The sequence below is a fragment of the Vombatus ursinus genome, unplaced genomic scaffold (assembly GCF_900497805.2).
Source record: "Vombatus ursinus unplaced genomic scaffold, bare-nosed wombat genome assembly UNPS02010320.1, whole genome shotgun sequence".
NCBI lineage: Eukaryota > Metazoa > Chordata > Mammalia > Diprotodontia > Vombatidae > Vombatus > Vombatus ursinus.
In genome coordinates this window covers 4,472,167-4,495,085 of record NW_020950098.1, presented here as the reverse complement: position 1 = coordinate 4,495,085, position 22,919 = coordinate 4,472,167, and the positions used below count along the sequence as shown (strand labels likewise).

Below are 22,919 nucleotides of genomic sequence, written 5' to 3'. Positions count from 1 at the left end.
ACGAAAGGATTGAAGGGGGTTCATGGACTGCACTTTGAGTACTGCTTATCTAGAGTCTACATTGTAGAATATGGCCCCCTAGCCAAAGGAATCACTTAACTTTTTTTAAGGTAGAGTAAAAAGGCTTTTATAAATACGCTCACCCCTCAAGATTTTATTTTTGTGCTAGATTTTTAAAAAATTGTTCTTTATTCCCTCCTTGCCTCATTTTCCTTGACTAAAGCTCATGCAAATGGTAGTCCCCAAGTATGGTGGCATGATCGTTCTGTTTTTAGTGTAGCAGATTTATTTCTAAAGAAAGCACCTAGAATGCAATGCAAAGACCTGGAATGCAATGCAAAGGTCTAGAATGCAATGCAAAGCTCTAGAGTGCAATGCAAAGATCTAGAATGCAATGCAAAGATCTAGAATGCGATGCAAAGACCTAGAATGCAACGCAAAGACCTTCATAATAAAAACCAAAGGGCAGGTTCAGCCCATCTAAAAACCTGGCATTTGAATTTCTTAGAACTATGTATTTAGCTCCCGATAAAGCACCCCATGCTCATCAGTTGCATTAATAGAATGTCTAACATATGTGATGCTTCAATTTGTTTTCATCTTTTTTTTTTTCCTACTCAGCTCTTGCCCCCGTTCTTTGCCTCTCGTTTTGTTGGTGAAGATAGCACAGTGATGTCTGCATTCAACCTGCTGCATCTGGTGACAAAGAGCCAGCCAGTGGCCCAGCGAGCCTGTGGGCTCCCCTCAGGTTGAATGTGTGCTGTTTGTTTTGTCCTGCGTATGGAGGGCCCTGGTAGGAGTGGGTGTTTCTGCTGCAGGAAATGATACTTTGTTATGTTTTGCTCAATTAAAGTTTTCCTCTAGTCGGTGCCTTTTGAAAGCAGAAATGGGTTGTAAATCACTGCTGGGCTTCCGGCAACATTCTCACCTTTTCATTTTTTTTTTTTTGCAAAGCCTCAGAAACATAGTCCAGTTTCCTTGCCCAGAATATATTGTTAATATTTCATAGGAGCCTCGTGTTCTTTAATATGCAGAAGATTAGTGCCATTACATTCCTGACAGTCTTGATTTAAAAAAAAAAAACAAAACTTCCCGGAATCATTCCTGCTTTCCAAATGATAGCCAGTGAAAATGCTTTCCATTTCCCTAGGAATCTATATAGTCATTTTTGTTGCTTTTTATAACTAACAGAATAATTTAAAAATATTAATTCTATTATAAAGAAATCCATTGTTTTTATCAGTTAAAAGGAAAAAAAATATGCTCTCTAATAACAACAAAATCCATAGGGTGGCTACGTTGCTTAGGACCTAAACCAAGATCTCCACATTTTATTTACCTTTTGAGATTTATGATGCCAAGGTCATGGGCTCATAGATTTTAGAGCTATAAAAGGCCATAGAGATCATCTAGTCTAGCTCCCTAATTTTACAGATGAGAAAAAAAATTACAGATGAGACCCAGAGAGGTAAAAGGCTATGTTTTTTTTTTTACCTCAAATCTAAGTTGTCTTTCAAAATCATAAAACAAGGAAAATCTAAAAAATTCATTATGTGTCTATCTATAGTAGCAAATCAAAAGACCATCATTTAAATTTTATTTTTGAAGTAATTTTAATTGGCTGCATCAAATTTGCATGCCAAATGTTATCATCATTAGCATTTATACATCTTTATTTGCCTGCCAATATGTTCTATTGCTTTCAAAGCAACCTCAAAATAGATACTATTTCTCTTGTGTTTAGCAGCCTCTACTGTTATTTTATGCACAGCAGTAATATTTAACCTGTAGCAATCTTAGTTTACATTCTATTGTAAAATTGACCCTGTTTAAATGTGGCCATGTGCTCTCCTTGCCCCTCCTTCCCACCTCTGCCCCTACCTTCCACTGTCTTATTAATTCCAGGGTTATATAGAATTCAGGTCCTCAGAAAGCACCTACTCTATCAATAAATTAATCAGCACTGTTGATTCGAATATAACATCTGGAGAATGAAAAATTTTCACATTTAAATGACTAGAACAGGCAAAAACAACACATAAAAATTGAAATTGAAATGAAGATAATTCAGGAATTGGCATTTTCAACTTTTATTTTTGTAATTTATTTAATTTTTGTTATGATTAAGTTGGACACTTTTGAGGCATTGCTATGTTTTTGGCCAAAGCTGTTATTATTTTATACTTTTTTGGCACGAGACTGCCGTTTCAAAGCAGAATTGGCTGCCTAGGAAGTGTAGCAAGTACCCATCACGAAGAGATTCTAATGAACACTTACCGAGAATGTTGTAATGGGAATTCCTGGTTGGGCTTGGATTGGGCTAGATAGCCCCTAACTGTGAACCTGTTAGCCTTGAGGGAAAATGGGAGAGCTACCTAGAAATGGTGCTGCATGTCACAACCAAGACTTTAGATTTTTTTTTTAAACAATTAGATGTATTGCCTTTCATTTTGTACATATAATACTCAGGAACAGAAATAAGAATTGAATATACTATATTGCAGAGATAGTCATTGCAATTATATGGGTATAACCTTTTAATTTTCCATTCATTCATATTGCAAACCCATAAATATTGAGCAATCCAGTCAATCTCAATTCAACAAACATTTCTTAAGCAGGTACTTTAAGTATATCTATATTGTTATCTCCAGTTGTTATTGTTAGTGATTATTGATTATATTATATATGTTATATAATAATAATAATAATGATTAGGATTAACAAAATTGTGCTGCATACATTCCAAAATGTCTGGTTTGGCTATGCATCTCATTATGTGTATATGTATATCCATATCCATATCCATATACACATGCATCCATATATCTAAATATACATATACATGTATATATGTATAAACACACACATATATTGTATATGTACATACACATATGCATATGCACAAAATGAGGTTTATAGCCAAACCAGACATTTTGGAATATATATAACACAATTTTGTTAATATATAAGTATACATATGTATGTATATGCATACTCACATACACACATTTTATGCATACATGTATACATATACACATATGGGCAGCTAGAGGGCACAGTGGATAGAGTACCAGGCCTAGAGTCAGGAAGACTTATCTCCCCGAGTTCAAATCTGGCCTCAGACACTTACTAGCCGTGTGACCCTGGGCAAGTCACTTAACCCTGTTTGCCTCACTTTATCATCTATCAAATGAGCTGGAGAAGGAAATGGCAAACCACTCCAGTATCTTTGCCAAAAAAAAAATCCAAATGGGGTTACAAAGAGTCAGACTCGATGGAAATGACTGAACAACATACACATACATACATACATACATACATACATACACATGTGTATGCCTATATGTATGGGTTGTTGTGTGTATATACGCATACACCCATCTATATAAGCAGCATGGTGTAGTTAATAAAGAGCTGGCTTTGGAGTCAGGAAGACCTGGTTTCAAGTTTTGTGACCCTGACCCAGCCAACTCTGTATGACTATAAATTGTAGAAAAGATGTTGATCTGCGTTGGCAGAGGAGTTTCCTCCCTGAGACCTTCCTACACTGATGAAAGTCATAGCTTTAGTCAAAATCAACGAACTGAAACCCCCAAACCATTCTATATACAGATATGTTTACTATTGAGGACACCAAAATAATGTAATGAATATTATTATACTAGGTGCTGGGCCAAAAACCAAAGTGAGACAGTTTCTGCTCTTAAAGATCATACATCCTTCTGATGTGACTCCCAGTTCTTTTTTTACTCTGTTTTACTCTAATCGTTGCTGTTGTTCAGTTGTTTTAGTTGTGTCCAACTTTTTGTGATCCCATTTGATGTTTTCTTGGCAAAGATACTGAAGTGGTTTGCCATTTCCTTCTCCAGCTCATTTGATAGATGATAAAGTGAGGCAAACAGGGTTAAGTGACTTGCCCAGGGTCACATGGCTAGTAAGTGTCTGAGGCCTGATTTGAACTCATAAAAGTAAATCTTCCTGATTGTAGGTCTGGTGCTCCATCTACTGCACCATCTAGCTGCCCTTTTTCCTCTAAAATGGCACCCAATTTTTATTCTAATTAGCTAATTCTGGTGAACATCCAGAGTAGTTAACTACATTTTTTTTTATTCAGAGCTTTCCAGACAGCAAGCCTCTATTAAGGGCTTAACATGTGCCATAAATCATGCTAAGTGCTAGAGATACACGCAAAGATAGTCCCTGCCCACAAGAGCTTCAATTCTAATAGTAGAGGCCATGTAGCTAAAAAAAAAGCTGAAAGAAGGGGTGGGTGGAGAAGAGGTTCCCAGCTCAGCCAAGAGGGAATGAAACATGTCTGCTTTGGCCCCACCCCCAAACTGAGGCCCATGCAAGGAATTCATCAATGGGAAAAGGGGGCAGGTATGGTAGGGGGATGTTGTAAGGGGAGAAGGCAGCTCAGTCATGGTGACAGAGCTGGGAGAGCATAGCATCGTCTTCCTAGTTTGTTTTTTTTTTTTTTTAATATAAGCCACCAGGACAATATTCCATGCTGAATTCCTTAACCAAACAATCTCTATTTATCAACTACCATAATATTTTTCTTCTTATTATTCTAGTTTCCACACATATTTTGGCAAAACATTGTGCTAGTTTTCCTAACGTTTCAAACAGTGTTAGTCAACTTGTCATCATAATGATATGTAGAAATAATTTCATATGAAAAGTAAAAAATAGAGGATTAAGAAAAGAGAGCTACTGATTATTCACAGTATTATGGATTTAGAGCTGGAAAGGTCCTTCAGGGCCAACTAGTCCAGCCCCTTCATTTTGCATATGAGCAGCTAAGTCCTAGGGATTTGTCCATAGTTTCAGAGGTAACACAGGTAAGATTTGAATTCACACCCTTTGATGGCAAGTCCAGTTACTTTTTTCTACTGTGCCACACTGCTTCTCACTTCTTCTATGCAAGGGAAAGCCATCCCTTTCATTTGCTACCAAGTATACCTACCTCTGACCAAAATTCATTGCAGCAAAAATTTCTGTACGACAAAAACCTTCCAAGTCAAACAGGCAAAGGATGTCCGGATCTTTACGTTTGCAGTCCATTTATTGTTATAAAATGATTTGGGGGTTTCCTGCATTGTTATATGCAATTAGGGACAAGACATTAATATGACTTGAGAAAAATAAAGCAACACATCATAAACATTTCCTTGTAGCTACATAGATATGCCCTCTGTCATACATCCACTATAGCCCTCCTCCTCTTAGCCAACATAATCTTTCCACCAACAAAGAGGTAGAACCCTTTTTGTGAAACCATCTCTGTGTTGGACTAATGCATGTAGAAATACCAGGTGACTCCACTTAAAGAGTTGTAGTGGCCAGAGAAGAATTACTGCTTCCTTTACTTTGTGGCCTTGGTGAGTCCTCAGGAGGTATAGACAAAAAATCAACTCCACATGGCTCTAATGGAGATGCTTCTAATGTTTCTGTGGTTATTGACTCTGGAAAGGAATGTTTTTTTGCCATGGATCGACATGGTACTGATACACGTCAAACTCTCAATTTGATGCTACATGACACAGATCCTTAGTTGGAGTGGCAGGACGCCATGGAGGCCCAGCTTCCTAATTCCTAGGAAATGCTCATCCTTTTCCCCAAAACAAGTGAATTGCAGACGGAGACAACTGGTATCCCAAACTGGCTCTTGTTTGCTTGGTGCATCCTTAGACAATTCTGCATGGAGATGGTTGAAGCTGGTCTTAATTTATCATTGGATGACGAACCAGATTGAGAGATTTATAGGTTTAAAATAGGTTTAAATAGGTTTAGGAAAGGAATTTTAAATTTCATCCTACTTTACAGATAAAGAAGTAGAGGCTCAGAGACTGGAGATGCCTTACCCAGGGTCACTTACCTGTTTGTATCCCCGCCACTTGGCACAGTGCTTTGTATGTAGTAAGTGCTTAATAAATACTTCTTGCCTTCCTTTGAGAGTTGGAGCTGGGATTAGAACCCCCAAATCTTCCAACTCCAATTCTGGTACCCTTTCAACTTCACCCAGCTGCCTTGTATTGCCCCTTAATAATTCAGTATCACCAACATACCTACTGAACCTGACACAGTATGTTACAATTACAGACCTGATGAGTTTTGTTAACCAATTTAGTAGTTGTCTACAATATCCTTTCATAGAATTTTAGGATTAGAAGGCCATAATAATATATCTAGCATTTATATAGCACTGTAAGGTTTACAGAGCACTTTACAATTATTATCTCTTTTGATGCTCATAACAATCCTAGGAGGTAGGTGCTGAAAACCTCATTTTTCAGGAAGGAAACTGAGGCAAACAAACTGAATGACTTGCCCAAGGTCACACAGCTAGTAAATATTTGAGGCCGAATTTGAACTCAGGTCTTGCTGACTCCAGGTCTGGTGCTCTATCCATTGCACCACCTAACTGCCCAATTATATTGGACTTTTTTTTTCTCGTACTCATGGTGTTGTGTGAATGATTTTGTACCTACTAAGATATACTATAGCATCTTGCCACTAACCTCTTGAATGTGACAATAGAGAGATTCTCTATTGTGAAAAATGTCAGATAAAAAGCAGCTCAGAGAGTCAGCTAGGTGGTACGGTGAATAGAGCACTGGCCCTTAAGTCAGGAGGACCCGAGTTCAAATTTGGCCTTAGACACTTGACACTTACTAGCTGTGTGACCCTGGGCAAGTCATGTAACCCCAATTGCCTAAAAAAAAAAACCAGCTCATAATTTTATAATTCTTTAAGGTTTGTAAGGCATTTTACATGTATTTTGATCCTCACAACCTGATGAAGTAGATGTTTTTATCATCCTAATTTTACAAATGGGGAGACTGAGGCTGAGAGCAATGAGCTGATTCTTGCCTAGGGTGACACAGCCAATACATGTCTGAGGCAGAATATGAACCCAGCTCTTCCTAACTCCAAATCTGGTGCTATAAACCACTACATCAAACACTTTGTGCTCTCTCCTCCTCTTACGATTTGAATGACTGTTATGGTTGCTGTGTTCTTTTTCTAAAAAAATGTAAGCAGCCTGTGTTTTCAAAGTGGCCCCAAATTATTGTAAAACATATAGACTCTGTGTACTTGAAACTGTGAACAGGGCCTCAGTACCACCCTCAGCATCCTACGCAGGCCTAGTCCTGTGTGACTGTGAGTGTAAGTCTGTTGTTTTCTGTATCCAACTGATCTTATTGACAAGAGCTCTCTGCCTGCTGTGCTTTAGTTATCATTGATATTAACTTCTTTTAATTTCTGTGAAATTAATGATACCTTATCGCAGGCCTAGTGTTTTGTCCTGGACCATTATAAATATCAAGTCTGGTTCAGTGGAGAGCCTTAATTGTGAACTCTCTGTAAACTAGAAAGCTAAAACATATCAGTTCAGGAATTTCTAGTTATGGTATTGAGACATGGTTTTCCCAGCCCATTGATTCTTGTTCAGTAAAAATTAAAAACCTGAGCAAAAACTGATGGGCCTAAGGGGAAAGGTACATTTGATGACCCCACAGGTTCACCCAAAGTGTTATGCTTTGGTGAAATAGGGCTGTTGATTGTCCAATAACCAACTCTTCAACTCATCCTAAAGAAGCCATTATAAACTCATCTGCGGCACAGAGCCTCATGTATGGTATATGTTGAATTGAATTGAATCTCATCTCTGGTTTCAGAGCGGAGGTGATAGTCAATTGCTTACCAGAATTTTGATGACCTAGGTTTTAACAACAACCCAACCCCGCCTCTTTCCCCCAGAAAACATGCAGTGTTAAGTATATCAGATAAGCAAGGTATCAATGGAACTTTATGTGATTGTCATGTAACTACTCCAGGCAGAATCTTAACCTAGAAATTACTGCAGCTATAGGAAACAAAAGGGACAGACCAGGAATGGGAACTCAGAGGAGTTAAGAACACTGTCCTTGCACCAGAACCCTCTAGGAAAAATACATCCACAGCATACTTGTTTCAGGTATGATCAACTCTTAAAGTCACGGCTAGTAGTAGTAATTTTTGTTGTTGTTGTTCAATCATTTTCAGTTGTCTGACTCTTCGTGACCCCCTTTGGGGTTTTCTTGGCAAAGACACTGGAGTGGTTTGCATTTCCTTCTCTAGCTCATTTTCCAAATGAGGAAACTGAGGCAAACAGGGCTAAGTGACTTGCCCAGAGTCACACAGCTAGTAAGTGTCTGAGGCCAAATTTGAGCTCAGGGAGGTGAGTCTTCCTGACTTTGGGCCCAGCATTCTATCCGCTTAGCTGCCACTAATAATAATAATAATGATGATAGCTAAGATTTCCATTGCACTTACTATGTGCCAGGCACTGTGCTAAGTGCTTTAAAATTATTATCTCATTTGATCCTCACAATAATCCTGGCAAGTAGGTGCTATTATTATCGCCATTTTAGAGCTGAGGAAACTGAGGCACATTGTGACTTGCCCAGAGTCACCCAGCTAGTAAGTGTCTGAGGCCAGATTGGAAGTAGGTTTGTCCCGCAGACAGACCACAGCCTACCAAAGCAATTTTCAGTTGACATCCTTTTCTTGTTTTGGTTTCTGTTTCTGTTTTTGTTTTTGGCTAGGCAACTGAGGTTAAGTGACTTGCCCAGGGTCACACAGCTAGTAAGTATCAAGTGTTTGGTCTGAGGTCGGATTTGAACTCAGGTCCTCCTGACTCCAGGGCCGGTACTCTATCCACTGCACCGTCTAGCTGCCCCCATTTTCTTGTTTTTCTAAAAGACATTTCAGTACTTGACTAGTTCTTTTGGTTTATGGTTTAGTCGGTTGGGCAATTCATGCCATCATTTTTCCCTACAACCATCGAATTCACATTGCTTATTGCATTTGCTGGGTTGTAGTTGACCAGTTTAAAAATTCACATAGATCAATGATCAAAGGACCTACATGAAAATCTCATAGTGCTGAAGATATTTTTATTCTTAGTGTTTAAGTCATGCAAAGTCTTTCTTCAAAATAAAAACTGAAATGTGTTTGAGGATGCATTATTTTGTAAATGCAAAAATTTATGTCATTGTCCACGGTGACTAAGAAATGATCTCATGGTAGTTTTCTTCCAACTGAGAATACTAGTCTAAATAAATTCAAAATCTTTCTAGACTTATTATGCATTACTTCCAATCATCATTTTAAGGTTTAGCTAAATTGGCAAAACCTCACACATGACATCCCATCTCCTATGAACATGTTGAGCTGGAGTCTCCCAGGTTTGGAATGCACTTTTTCCTCATCTCTTTTCTCACCTTATAGAACCTCTCTCTCTCTTTCTACAAGATATAACTCAAATACCATCTTCTGTGGGGCAGCTAGGTAGCACAGCTCATTTTACAGATGAGGAAACTGAGGTAAATAGGGTTAAATGACTTGCTCAGGGTCACATAGCTAGGAAGTCTTGAGCCAGGGGTTCTCAAGACCTCTTTTTGTTAGTAATCTATAGCATCACTATTGTTAAATTACTCCTACTTACTGGGTTTCATGTTTAAAGAGGATGGTGGGAGATAAATTAAATATCACTTTTATTAATTGTAGAAAGTGTTTTAGAAATCCTTTATGTGAAAAAAAAAAGCATTTAAAATACATATGCTGTACCCTGCTGCCCTACTTGGGATCATGTCAGGATATTTTTATTTAATATTAGTAGAGAATTTTTTAAGTATAAAATTATCATAAAATAGTGATATCACCAGTCTCCATGTTATACTTTAGTTAGGACCATCAATATTCCATTATACCAATTTAGTATGAAGAACCGTCTGTTATTCAGAGTCATTTTACTATGTCTTCTACTCTCATTGAGTTCCTTCTGTAAGGTTTGGAATGCAGCAGTCTGTACTTACCATAAGAGCTAGAGAATCCTTGAATTTTAATTCTTGCTCTGCCTGTGGTATGCCTTTTTGCCCATAAAAAATCTTTATGCCTCGTTTTCCCCATTTGTAACAAGGGGGTCTATTTCAAAGGGACACAGTTAGTTGAAAAACACTTTGAAAATACAATTTATCATGGTAAAAGGATCCTAAAAAATAAAAAAGGATCTTGCAGTGACAGTGGTTTATTAATAAACCATTACATTGTCCTTCAGTTTACTAATGTTTACTATTCAGCTACGTATAAGGAGAAGTGGAGTCAAGGAACATTGGCTGCTTTTATAGAGGGTGTTCACTGAATTCGTGACAAAAACTAAGATGAAAAATAATCTGGTTGGCATCATTTTCTTAGGATATCATCATCTCATTTTAGGATCATTAAAGTTTGAACCAGAAGGGACTTTTAGTGACCATCTATCTTGATTAACTCCATCATTTTATACCTGTGGAAACTGTGGCGGGAGAGAGCCAGCATTCCCACCTAGCTTCTCTGACTTCAAATCTAATATTCATTCTCTGCATGATGCTGTTTCCCTACAATTTTGTTAAACCTCTTTTATTTTATTATATCGAATAAATCTTTCAGGGTATTCTTCCCTGCAAATGTTATTTTCTGAATAGATGCAACCATTTCATCTCTTTCAACATTATCAACTATTTGATTAAGCCTGTTTAGCAGTGCCCACAATTTCCAGTAGATGGCGCTAGTCTTATGTTCTTTTGTTTATTAGCTATGTAATACTGTGATCCCAATTACAAAATACAGTAATACATAGATAGATACATTGTTGTGGGTCTTAATCAAAGTATAACAAAAATTTCCCATTCAGAGCCATTAGAATTTACAAACTACATAATTTTCTGCTTTTATTATAGTCCAACAATATTGGTAGCATCCAAAACCAGTTTCCATTTCCTACCATGATTCTAGAACCTTTATAGTCTTGAATATACAACAAAAATTACCTTTCTCGGTGATCTGAAATTGGATTCCCATAAATTAAACTATGTACCCAATGAGAGGGGTGGGATGGTGTAGCATATACAGAGCTAACCTCAGAGTCATGAAGAACTGAGTTTAACTCCCCACTCTCACACATATTGGTTGTGTGTGACTCAAGGCAAGGCATTAAAAAACCTCTCAGTGCCCACAAGGAACCTTCTAAGACAGAGGTGGGAAACTTGCAATCTTGAGACCACCCTTGAGGCTACCTGTGGCCCTCTAGGTCCTCAAGCTGAGACCTCATTTGGGTTTCATATTTAAAGAGGAAGGTGGTAGATGAATTAAATATCATTTTTATTAATTGTATAAAGTGATTCAGGAGTCCTTTATGTGAAAAATACTCATTTGAGGCCTCACTTAAGGACCTAAAGGGCCACACGTGACCTCCAGGCTGCAGGTTCCCCCACCCTGCTCTAAGACTAGAAGTTGCTGATAAGAGTTGGGGGGGCCTTACTGAGGACTCAATGCCTATGAAACCGCTGGTCTGGGCAAAAACAAAAACAAAGCCAAAAATCAAAATAGGTGCCTTGGGCCACAATTTATACAGTTTTCTATGCAGATTTATTTTCTATGGCAGACTACCCATGATTTAAAGAAAGCTTCACATTTTTATTTTGTTGTGTGTTTCTAGTTACTATGGGCTCTTGAAAAGTTATTAATCTAACACTTTAAATGTTGACAGTGCTGCTTGCATCACACATATTTTGCATGATAAAGAAATGTTTTAGAAAACCAAGTACTTGTAAAATGTTGGTTAATCAGAGCCATGATGCTGAAGCCCTATAAAATTCAAGTCTAAGTTCTTGCTGAATAAAGTATTCTAGTAAATCAATACTATAATAAAATTTAAGTTAATGTTAAGAAATTGTTGTTCAGTGTATAATTACTAGGCTGATTTTAAAATATTATTTACGGACAATAAATATCCTTTTTAAGGCCAAATTGGTACTCTATAATACATCTGTATGATCAGGGTGTTGGGCATATGGTATACATTTTATAGTAAATAGCATAAATTCCTTATAATGCATAATACACATTAATAGTTCTAAATTACATAGTAACATCTGTAACAGTACAAATGAAATATGCATGAATGGAAAACAAATTATAGTTTTTTGTGAAAGAAAATTCAGTATTCAATTAGTAAAGAATATGAAAAGTAACACTCAAGATATGAGTCAGAAAAATCTGAGATAATTGTACAATGTTAGATAATCTTGATGGCAAGATTTTATTTTTGTTGTATCATGTATCTGAAGCATATATCAATTACTTATGAATTTGTCTATGACTGGACAAAGTATGCATTACATTTTCCAGAACAAAATGCCAGAAACATCTTGCTAATAATATATGTAACCTAATAGATGTTTCTTGGCAAGATTTGTTAATGAAAAGTGAAAAAAAAAGGGTACTCAGTAATGTCATTATGGTTACATACCTATTGGATTTTCCAGTATAAATCAGGCTTTTTCCAGTCTTTGTAATTCTTTCATACAGACGAACTCAAGACTTAAATATTTCATGACAGCCTCTCCCTAATGCACTTTTAATTAGTAAAAATTGAAGACCACATTTTTATTGTATTTCTAAGGTTTGTTGTTATTCAGTCATTTCAATCATGTCTGATTCTTTGTGACCCCATTTGGGGTTTTCTTGGCAAAGATACTGGAGTGGTTTGCTATTTCCTCTTCCAGCTCATTTTTACAGATGAGGACATGGAGGCAAACAGGGTGAAGTGCCTTACCCAGGTTCATGCAACTACTGAGTCTGTTTTGTCTGTGTTATTCTTATCCCCATTTGACAGATGAGATAACTGAGTCACAAAGTGGCTGCCAGCTACCCAGGAGAATAGAGCCAGTAAGAGGCAGAGCCAGGATTCAAAAGCAGGTCTTCTATTTTCAAACCAAGTGTTTTTCCACTGTACAATTGCTGTTCTCCTAATTTTTGTGCTTTTAAAAAATGTGAATAGACCTTTTCTCTAAGACCAAAATCTTCCATATCTTTTGTTTAAGTGGAATATTAGCATATTTCATAACTTACATTCATAGTTTTTATTCTATGAACATCTTTTTCTTATGACAAAGGTTGACCCTGAAATGACAAAGCTACAATTAAGGTATCATTTTTTAAAAAATTGCTTCACAAGAGGCTTAAATTATGAAGATTTAAATTCACACACAGACCTTCTTGTTTATCCTCTTTTCAGACATTCTCCCAAGCACTTAGTGCTGGCTTGTTTGGGTTGCAAAAGGACAAAAACATGTGCTTCACAATCCTAGTATTACTAGTGGTGGTCTTTAAAATAAACGAAAGTAATAGTGATGATATCTTGTTAAAAGGTATGGAAGGCATTCGTATGGTCCTCATAAATTGTATGCAAGAAAGATGCTATGTTTCTTATAGTCACAGAGAATTTAAACTTTACCTAATAGTGCAGTGGAGATTGGTCAGTCATCTGAATAGTATGATTCATATAGAGAGCTCAGTACAGTAAAGGAAAGTGGATTTATCTTATCAGAATTATATTGTAATTCATATTTGTCGGCCCAAATGGTCCATGGTGGATCCACAGATTGTTAGAAATAGAAGGAATTCCTTGAAATAAATCATCGAACCCCAGAATCACAGTTAGAGTTGAAAAATACCTTAGGGTCTGTCTAGGCCAACTCGTAATTGAAAAGGAATCTACAGGAACATACTGGATGAAGTAGTTACTTCTGTTTGAGGGGTGGCTAGGTGGCGCTGTGGATAGAACACTAGGCCTGGAGGCAGGAACACATGAGTTCAAGTCCAGCCTGAGACACTTACTTGCTGTGTGACCCTGGGCAGGTCACTTAACCTTATTTGCCTCAGTTTCCTTATATGTGAAATGAGCTGGAGGAGGAAATGGCAAACCACTCCAGTATCTTTGCCAAGAAAACCCCAAATGGGGTCATGAAGAGTCAGATCTGACTGAAAAATGACAATGATGATAACAAAAGTCACTGCTTGAAATCCTTCAATGAGGGCAACCTGCTATCTCCCAAGGCAGCCCCAAACTTGGTCATTTTACAGATGGGAATCAGATCCACAGAGAAATGATTTGCCTAATGTCCACAATTAGCAGTTAGTAGCGGAGCCGGGACTTACTCCAGGTCACTCAGTCAGTTGACAAATGCATATTAGGTGCTTAATGTGTGCCAGGTATTGTGCTAAGTGGTGGGGATATAAAGAAAGGCAAAATGAAGGCAACAGCATGCAAAAAAAGGTGCACGTGCGATAGACATACAGAGTGGATAAAAGGTGACTTCAGAGAAAAGGCACTAAGAGTGGGAAGGGACCAGGAAAGGTCTCTAGGAGAAGGTGCTGTTGGAGCTGAGTCTTGAAAGAAGACGAGAAGCGGGGATGAAGACGGAGGGCATTGCCCGCGGGGAGCAGCCAAGGAAAGGTCATGGAATCACGAGATAGAGGGTTGTATCTGAGGAGGGTCCGTGTCAGGAGGCCAATGTCGATGGATCGTACAGTACATAAAATACAAGTAGATTTGAAAGACAGGAAGGGGCAAGGTTGTGATAGGTGTTGAAAGTCAAACAGAGGATTTTGTGTTTTATCTGGAAGGTAATAGGGGAACTTACTGAGTTTACTGAGCAGGGGTGGATATGGTGGTAATATGGTTAAAGCTTGTGTTTTAAGAAAATCATTTTGGTAGCTGAGTCCATGGAGGGTGGGTTGGAAAAGGAGAGACTTGAGGTAGGGCCACGAGCTGAAAAATTAGTGTAGTAGTCCAGGTGAGTGGTGATAAGGGCTTGCATCGGGGTGCAGGCTGTGCCAGAGGCGTATGCAAGGGATGTGAAAGCAGAAGAGACAATTCTTGGCAACAGATGAAATATTGAGGGTGGTGGGGGGAGGTGGGCTTAAGAGAGGAGTTGAGGATGATATGCAGTTAACAAGATTCTGGTGTCATGCTGCTATTAAGTGAATTTACCCATGTAGCTCAATCAGTCAAGAAGTCAGTCTGTTAGCATTTACTAAGTACCTTACTATGTATTAGGCACCGTGTAAGGTGTGTGTGGCATACAAAGATAGTCCCAGCCCTCAAGGAAGTTACATGATACTGGAAGAAACACCATGTACACATATAAGTATAGAAAAAAATATGTGTGTGTGTATACATATATGTGCATATATATATATACATATATACATTATATATTCTTGTTATTCATTTGTTTTTCGGTCGTGTCTTCGTGCCATTGGACTTCAATGACTCTGGAAGAGAGGGTGTGGCTGATGACTTTGTGCAACTCTGCATCACTTAAATCCTATTCACACTCAAGTCCTGATGACATTGGTCCTCCTTGAAAACAAATGATGAACAACAATGTGTATTATAAAAAATAAAAACAAGTTAATTTGGTTGAGAAGGCTGATTAGCTCAGGGAATCAGCAAAGATTCATGTAGGAGAGGATGTTTGAGCTAGAAATCCTAAGAGGTAGATGTAAGGAGGTATGCATTCCAGGTGTGAGGGATGGCCTGGGTAAGGAGGTAAAGGAGGGATGGCCTGGGCAAAGTTGTGGGGTCAGGTGATGGAGTATTAGAAACAATGAAGGGGACTAAAGGGAAATAAGCCTGGTAAGGGAGGTTGGAGCCAGGTTATGAAGGTCATTAAATGCCCAAAAAAGGAGTTTGTATTTGATTGGATCCTAGAGGTAACAGAAAAACACTGGAGCTTATTGAGTGAGGAGAGGAGTACCAAGGTCAGACTTAGACTTTAGTAATATTACTTTGGCACTTGTATGGCAAAGGGTTAGAGCAGGAAACACTTGAGGCAGGGAGACCAATTAGGAAACTCTTACAGTAGTCCAGACTAGAGGAGATCAAGGCTTTCACTGGGGAGGTAGTCACATGAGTGGAGAGAAGGGGACTTCTGTGAGAGATGTATAGTGGAATCAATGAATCTTGACCCAGTGGTTCAATACATTTACTACATTTAATTAATAATTAATACATTTACAATTAAATAAATTTACTACTAAATGTTTAACTATTTTTTAAAAAAACATTGTTAGTATCATATTTTATATTGATTAAATATTCATTAGGTGCTAGGAAGATATAATCAATGGTGGTTTTATTTGGTTTGTTACAGCATCACTGTTAACTCAATGCCTATGTTAGTTTTAGTATGCTACATGTCCTCCAACCAGCTGACTGGAAGAGCATACCTTTGGCCATAAGGTAGCCTGGGCAAAAGAGCATGACTAGATCAGTGAAAATTCTTTACTACTATAAGAAAAGATCGGTTCATGTCCTACCCGTTATGAATAAATAATAATGAACAAATAAATAAATAAACCTTCATCTGCATAGAAAGCACAGCACATTTTAATATCTCTGTTTTCAAGGAATTTACATTCTTCTAAGAAAAACCATATACGTATAAGTCCTTGCATCTTCACTTTAGTTTATGGTGAAAGAAGAGGATGAGAGAGCCTGTCAATCCTTCAAGACTGGTTAGACTTCTTAGAAAAAAAATGCCTCTTGAAAAAGTCATTGAAGGAGGGAATAAGAGTAGTTGAGAATTGGGACGGAGACATAGAGGTGAATAAAAGTGGAGAAACAAAAGAAAGGGGACTTGACATCAGTGGAGTGAAAACCTCCAACTCACTATCTGACCTTGGACAAATCACTTACCATTTCCTAAGTCTTTCTTTCCACATTTAAAAAAAAAATGGAGTATTGGAAGAGATGGAAGACATTTTTTGTTCTAGAATTCTGTTATTCAATGAAACATTGAGAGGGTGATTTTAGATTTTGGAAGTCAAAAGAGTTGGTAAAGGAATGTAAAAGGGAGGATTTTCATGGTAGCAATCAAGGAGAATTACTTTAGCTGCAGCTTTTTTAGTTTAGGTTTTCCATTGAATGCCCAAAGAATAACAGCCAAGTTGAGAATTAGACCAGATCAACACAACACTGGGTGAAATGAAAAGGTTTTTTAAATTTGCTAAAAAAGTGGGTAAAGTCAGAGAATTGTGCTTTATCTTAAATGTCTAGGTAACTGAGAAAAAAAAATAAGGTTTTAAAAGTCTGTATACCCCAAATACATGATTGCATTGACCTAATTTTAGTTTGTGTTATTGAAACATGAGATGCACAAATTTAGAACCATTTCTGCTGCAAATGTTCACATGGACTATCTGAGCCTGATCTATGGTAGATCCTTTCCAGTTTGTGTTGCTCTGATCAGCCACAGTCAGACACACTGTACCTGGGCCCCAACATAGTGATGCCATTTTGGTCCTCTTCGAGAAGGAAGGACAATTAACCAATCCAATTTGTGCTATCTGCTTGTTCTCTGCTTTTAGCATTTTGTCAGTTTAGATTTAAAACCTGGTTTATATGATGATACAATTTTGGAAGTATGTGAATTTGAATTTGCAGATAATACAGGTCTCTTTTTCATCTCCAGTACACTATACTTGTTTTAAAATTTAAATAAAGCTCTGCATTCTAGTCTGTGGGATGGCTCCTTTACTTCCTTTTTGTGGGTGGTTACATGTCAACCCCCCTTTGCAGTCCATGACTCCCCAGGGCCAGGAGGTATGGGAGAGAGAGCTATTGTTTGCAAGTCTTTTTGATTGTATGTGAAATGTAGAATGGAAATGAGGTTGTCTGTTTTAAATTTTTTTCCCTTCTGTACATTCTATGATGTTCTACTGAAGACCCATACTAAAAAAAAAATTAAAAACAGGCAACTCCAGCTTGGTCAAAAGTTTCACAAGCAATCAGACAGATAAAATGACTTTCTCTTTCGTTGTTACCTCTTGTTCACTGCAGTCTCTTACAAAAAAAAAACATCAAAAACAAAAAAAAACCCTATTTTTATTATCTTGCTTTACAAGTTAGAAATAATACTTTCAAATAGTACTTTGAATCAAAACTTCTTTGAATGTTGTCCTAAATCCCAGGTTTTGGAGGCTTTACAACCCACATTAACACCCAAATCATTACTATCATAGGGCTTGCAATCAGATTCCAGAGAATACAGTAGCCTTCATATTATTGATGGTGGAAATAATAACAGCATTTATGTAGCACTTTAAGGCTTGCAAAACACTTTACAAATATTTTCTCATTTCATCGTCCCAACACCCCTAGGAGGCATAGGTGGTATTATTATCTCCATTTTGCCGATGAGGAAACTGAGGCAGACAGAGGTTAAGTGACTTGTCTAGGGACACATAACTAGTAAGTATTTGAGGCCAGACTTGAAATCAGGTCTTCTGTGGCACCTTGCTCTGTATAATTAAAGTGGCTACAGCTCTCATAATTAGTTTATCAAGGGATAAGATGTATTTGCTTACCTCCAAATAGAACACAAATAACATGGTGGAGATTTTTTAGATTTAACTTTGCTTCTCTTTTGAGTCCCCAGTTAGGTGAATGAAGACTGGTCAATGTGTTTCACATCTTGGTGAACTTTACCAGTCTCTTAAGAAAAGGTACATAAATGTAACTTCCTTACTTTATAGGGAAGCACGTTGAGACACAGAGAAGTGAAACAAGTTAGTGTGAGAGCTGGGACTAGAATCCAGACAAACTGATGCCCAGTTCAAAGCTTCTTCCATACAATCTCACTAGTGAAATTTTACCATTAATATTCTTAGCCTGAAATGTTAAACCATGTAGTATTCGTACATAGTAGGCTATTAAAAATATTTATTGAATGAATGAATGAACCATAAACATATTCAGATTTGTTGTGGGCGATAATTATATACTTGGGCTAATAAATGGGAATGGCCAAATATTTCACCTTATTTTTCAACCCCCACCCTCCCCCTCTACAAATCTAGATCTTATTATTTAGATTATTTTTTTTCAGGCTTAACTCAAGGCAACCTCTCCACCCACTTCCTCGGGCCAGAATGTTTGGTTACCTTGGAATGGCAAACATGCCACTGAGAGGTAGTTTTGGAGATGGATTTTTCTTATTTTGAGCAACTTTTCCAGTCCCCGTCCCCCCCCCCCCCCCCCCCCCCCCCCGCCCCTGGGAGAGTATTACTTCAGGTTACCTGAGTCTTCTAACTCCCACTTGTTGCTGGTTTTGATCAATCAAGACAGACGTATGAGATTATACTAAACCCCTACACCCTGCCTTTTACGTATGTTGTTTAGAGAGCTCAATGAGTTTACAATTTATCTTCCCGTTAGATTGCAAGTTCCTTGAGAGCAGGGACTCTTTATGCCTTTCTTTTTCTCCCTAAACACTTGGCACAGAGCCAGGCATGTAGTAGGTGCTTAATAACTACTTGTTAACTATTTAAAGGAGAAAAACCATACAAATGAAGATTGAGAATGGTTATTAAGCAACATATAAATACATGTAAAATAATACAGCACTCACTAAAATGAACAAGGGATCAGGGAGCCAGAATAAAAGAATGATCCAAGTAGAAATGACTTTAATCAGGTAAGACTTCCTGATTTTGTGAAGGAGTTAAAAGGAATATAGGACTTTTTCAACTTTCTAGAGAACTACTTTCCAGTTTATCAATATGAACCTTTAAGTATGAAAGTTAGAAGACCATTTTTGTCATGCAACTGTTAACTATGGAAACATCTGGTCTTTTAAAATTCAAGATGTTTAAAATGGTCCATTCCCTTGATATTAATTGGAACTTTTGTGCAAGTGTTAATAGAACGTGCCAACTCAACCTTATCTATGGAACTGTCTTCTATAAAATCATTCAAAGCAGCATGAAAGCCAGAAATGTGATCATTTTTAGAAATCAAGTTGTAATTTTCTCAAGTATGGGAAAGAAAAAAAAATCACTACTTTGTAAATAGACAATAAACACTTTTATTTCTGACTCCTGAGATTCTGGAACATGTCTCCTTTGTGTTTTGTAAAAGAGGACCCAAAAGAAATTAGACTGAGTTTGAAAGAAATTATGTTGTTGGAAAATAATGAAACCATGACCTTAGCACATTTTTGTGCTGCTTTGAGGTCACTACCATTGGCTATACATCATTACTCCAACTATAATAAATAAGGCAAGGACTAATGAAAATGTTTCAGTTGGGTAAGAGCATTGATAGGCCAAAGATTTATAAATCCACATTTAAGGGTACTGTAAAATTGTCATCAAAAACTTTCATTGACTATCCATCTGCATGGGCCTCCATGTTGATCTTTGTCTGGACAAAGCATTTGACTTCCTTTATTTAGACTAAGAAAGTTCAGGTATGATAAAATGTGGCTTGGAACAGATATTTATTCATTTTAGAGTGCTAGCATGATCAATTAACAGACTTCTAAATATTGGAAATTACAATGGAAGTCATATCTTATACTTCTTAGGCATAACATTAAAAAAATTCATTTACAATGCCATTAGCAAACTTAAAGATCACAGCAAAATAAAAAAGAAGCTTGTTGTGCATATATATTTATTATCTTGAGGAAATGCTTAATTATTGGAATTATGTATTTCCTTTTGAGAGAAATGACTATTAATAACCAATTATGGGGGAGATCCAGGCTTTTTACCTGTCCTGTTTCCTTGTTCAAAGCCCACCCTTTGAAAGACACTACTGACCTCTGCCAAAAATTTACCCTCCTAGACCATCTTATCTAAGATCTTATCTTGACCATCATCACAGTGAGCCCACTTCTCATTGTCATATTCATTCTCTCATTAATTGTTAACTAATCAGAGTTGATTGCCACCCTCAGGAACACTCACTCTTCCAAGGAAACTAGGAGCTCACTACCATGAGGGATCTTCGGCATTCAAAAGCATCACTGACCTTTTTATTAATAAAAATGCTAACATTATTAATAAAATGATTAATTATCCAGAAGCTATCTCTCAAACATTTTAAATGTCACAATATCAGAATAGAAGAAATAAGACTGAGAAGTATACTCAAAATTAGGCAATGGTTCTGATTTGCTTACGAATGTGAAGCTGGTGCCTTTACCCCAAAAAGTCATTCACTAGTGATTGTTCATTTATTTCAGTGTTGTTTATTGTGTTAAGTATTCGTTGTGTGTTAGGAAAGAACACTGGATTTGGAGTCAGAGGATTTGGGCTAAGATTCTGATTGCTGCCTGTGCGAGCTTGGGAAAGTTTCCATATTTCTCTGGACCTCTCTTTCCTCAAGTCCCTTCTGGCTCTGAATCTATTTGGTATGTGCATAGTACTGTGCTAGACACTGAGAAATTGAGTTGATATGATTTCTTTGGCAGGTAGAAGTTCCAGAGACAGAAATTCCGAATTATCCAATTTAATGTGAATTTCCTTGTTCTCATAGATCATTTGCACATTTGAACTGCTTTTTTTTTTCTTAAGGATTAGAAAAAATCATATTGTGCTTAAAGTTCTCAGTAAGAGGTATCGGAGCCTTGAATTTCATGGAAGCCAGAATGTTGAAGTAAGAATATCTTGACATTTGAGGTCACATGACCATCTCAGGAATGTTTTTCCTGTATATGTCTACCTCTGAGAGCAAACTGAAACTTGGGCATGCTTGTACAAGTATTGAACTTCTCTCTGAGTCCCCCCTCCTTCCAAATCCCCACTCCCATACTTGGAATTTTTTGTAGTCTTTCTTGAATTATTGGAATGTTAAAAAAAAGAAAGCATCCTAGGTCACAGTATATATTTTACATTCTTCCATTCTAAAAATGGACTGGATTTCACTTTTATGTTCTTCTCTTTATTTAGATAGCACTAAGAAAGTTCAGATATGACAAAATGCAGCTTGGAACAGATACTTGTTCATTCTAGAGTGAGAGTGTGATCAGTTAATAAACTTCAAAAAATTGAGAATTACAACAGAAATCACATCTTATACTTCTTAGGCATAACATTAAAAATTTCATTTACAATGCCATTAGTAAACTTAAGGATCACAGCAAAATAAAAGGGAGTCTGCTATGCGTATATTATCTTGAAGAAATGCTTAATTATTAGAATTCTATATTTCACGTTGAAATAGAAGAGATAAAACTGAGAAGCACACCCCAGATTAGGCAATAGTTCTGATTTACTTATGGTTGTAAAGTTAAGCTTTCTAAGGTTTTCTAGACTATATGAAAATCTTATTTGAATCTTATCACTGTCTCAAATGCTCAAGGAACTGATTCAGAGAAAATAAGGGTCAGTTGATTGACAAGCTAATTTACTATGGAAAAACTGATCATTCAGTGGGATGCCCTGTGACCACCACTGATTTTACTTCCCTTTTTGATCTTAGTGTTTTTATAATATTATTCAATATTGAAAATTTCCATGTAATTTACATTGAATAAGCAAGTTATTTGTAGTCTCTTTGTTCTCTAAATATTCTAAGACTTGTTTTAATAGGATGTGTATTTTTTAAAGATTAAGTTTGAGAATATTGTTCTGGGCAAGATTTATTTTAAAAAGTCTTTTTACTACATTAAAGTATGATGTACAGTACACCAAATATAATGTAATCTGACCAAGACTGTATTCTTGTTAAGTGTTATTTGGAAAAAAAGATAAATTTTTTTTTGCTTGTGAAAATTGTGTATATTGACTTCTAATTAGACACACTGGGACTTTGGTATAATGCCAAAGTCAGGTCCATGACATAGGGTCACCGTAAAGGAGAAACTTCCTTTTAAGAACATCCATTTAGTTTTTAAAAAAAACAAAAACAAAGGAAAGTCTCTGTACCTAATTCACTGCAGAGGATATATGTTTCAGAGCAAATCACATATATATGTGCATAGCCACTTGTGAGTTGCAAAGTACACTATTAAATAAGAAAATAAATTTTTTTTTTGTAGATTTCTAGGCTGGTTTTAAGGTCATGAATCAGATGCTTTCTCATTTATTAATTCAATGCAAATGTTAAGCTTCCCTGAATAATTACAGAATTATAGAGTCAGAGTGAAGATACCTTTAAAAAAAAAACAGGAGACGAAGGGAACACAACCAGTGAATGAATTACTATGGGATTTTTAAAAAAGCAGATAGCTATTTCAGAATTAGCAAAG

General features: G+C 36.9%; 1 protein-coding gene across 3 annotated transcripts in view; it reads left to right on the top strand.

Moving 5' to 3' along the window:
• MSRB3 (methionine sulfoxide reductase B3) overlaps nucleotides 1-22,919 on the top strand; it is a 200,361-nt gene that overhangs the window by 36,128 nt on the left and 141,314 nt on the right. For 2 of the 3 annotated variants that reach the window (XM_027854186.1, XM_027854187.1), the window contains exon 2: nucleotides 622-748. The exons of the other annotated variant lie outside the window; for it this stretch is intronic. In XM_027854186.1, coding sequence (XP_027709987.1) covers nucleotides 673-748 — 76 coding nt within the window. In that variant the 5' untranslated portion in view covers nucleotides 622-672. The remainder of the gene's footprint in view (nucleotides 1-621; nucleotides 749-22,919) is intronic. 3 annotated transcript variants of the gene reach the window in all.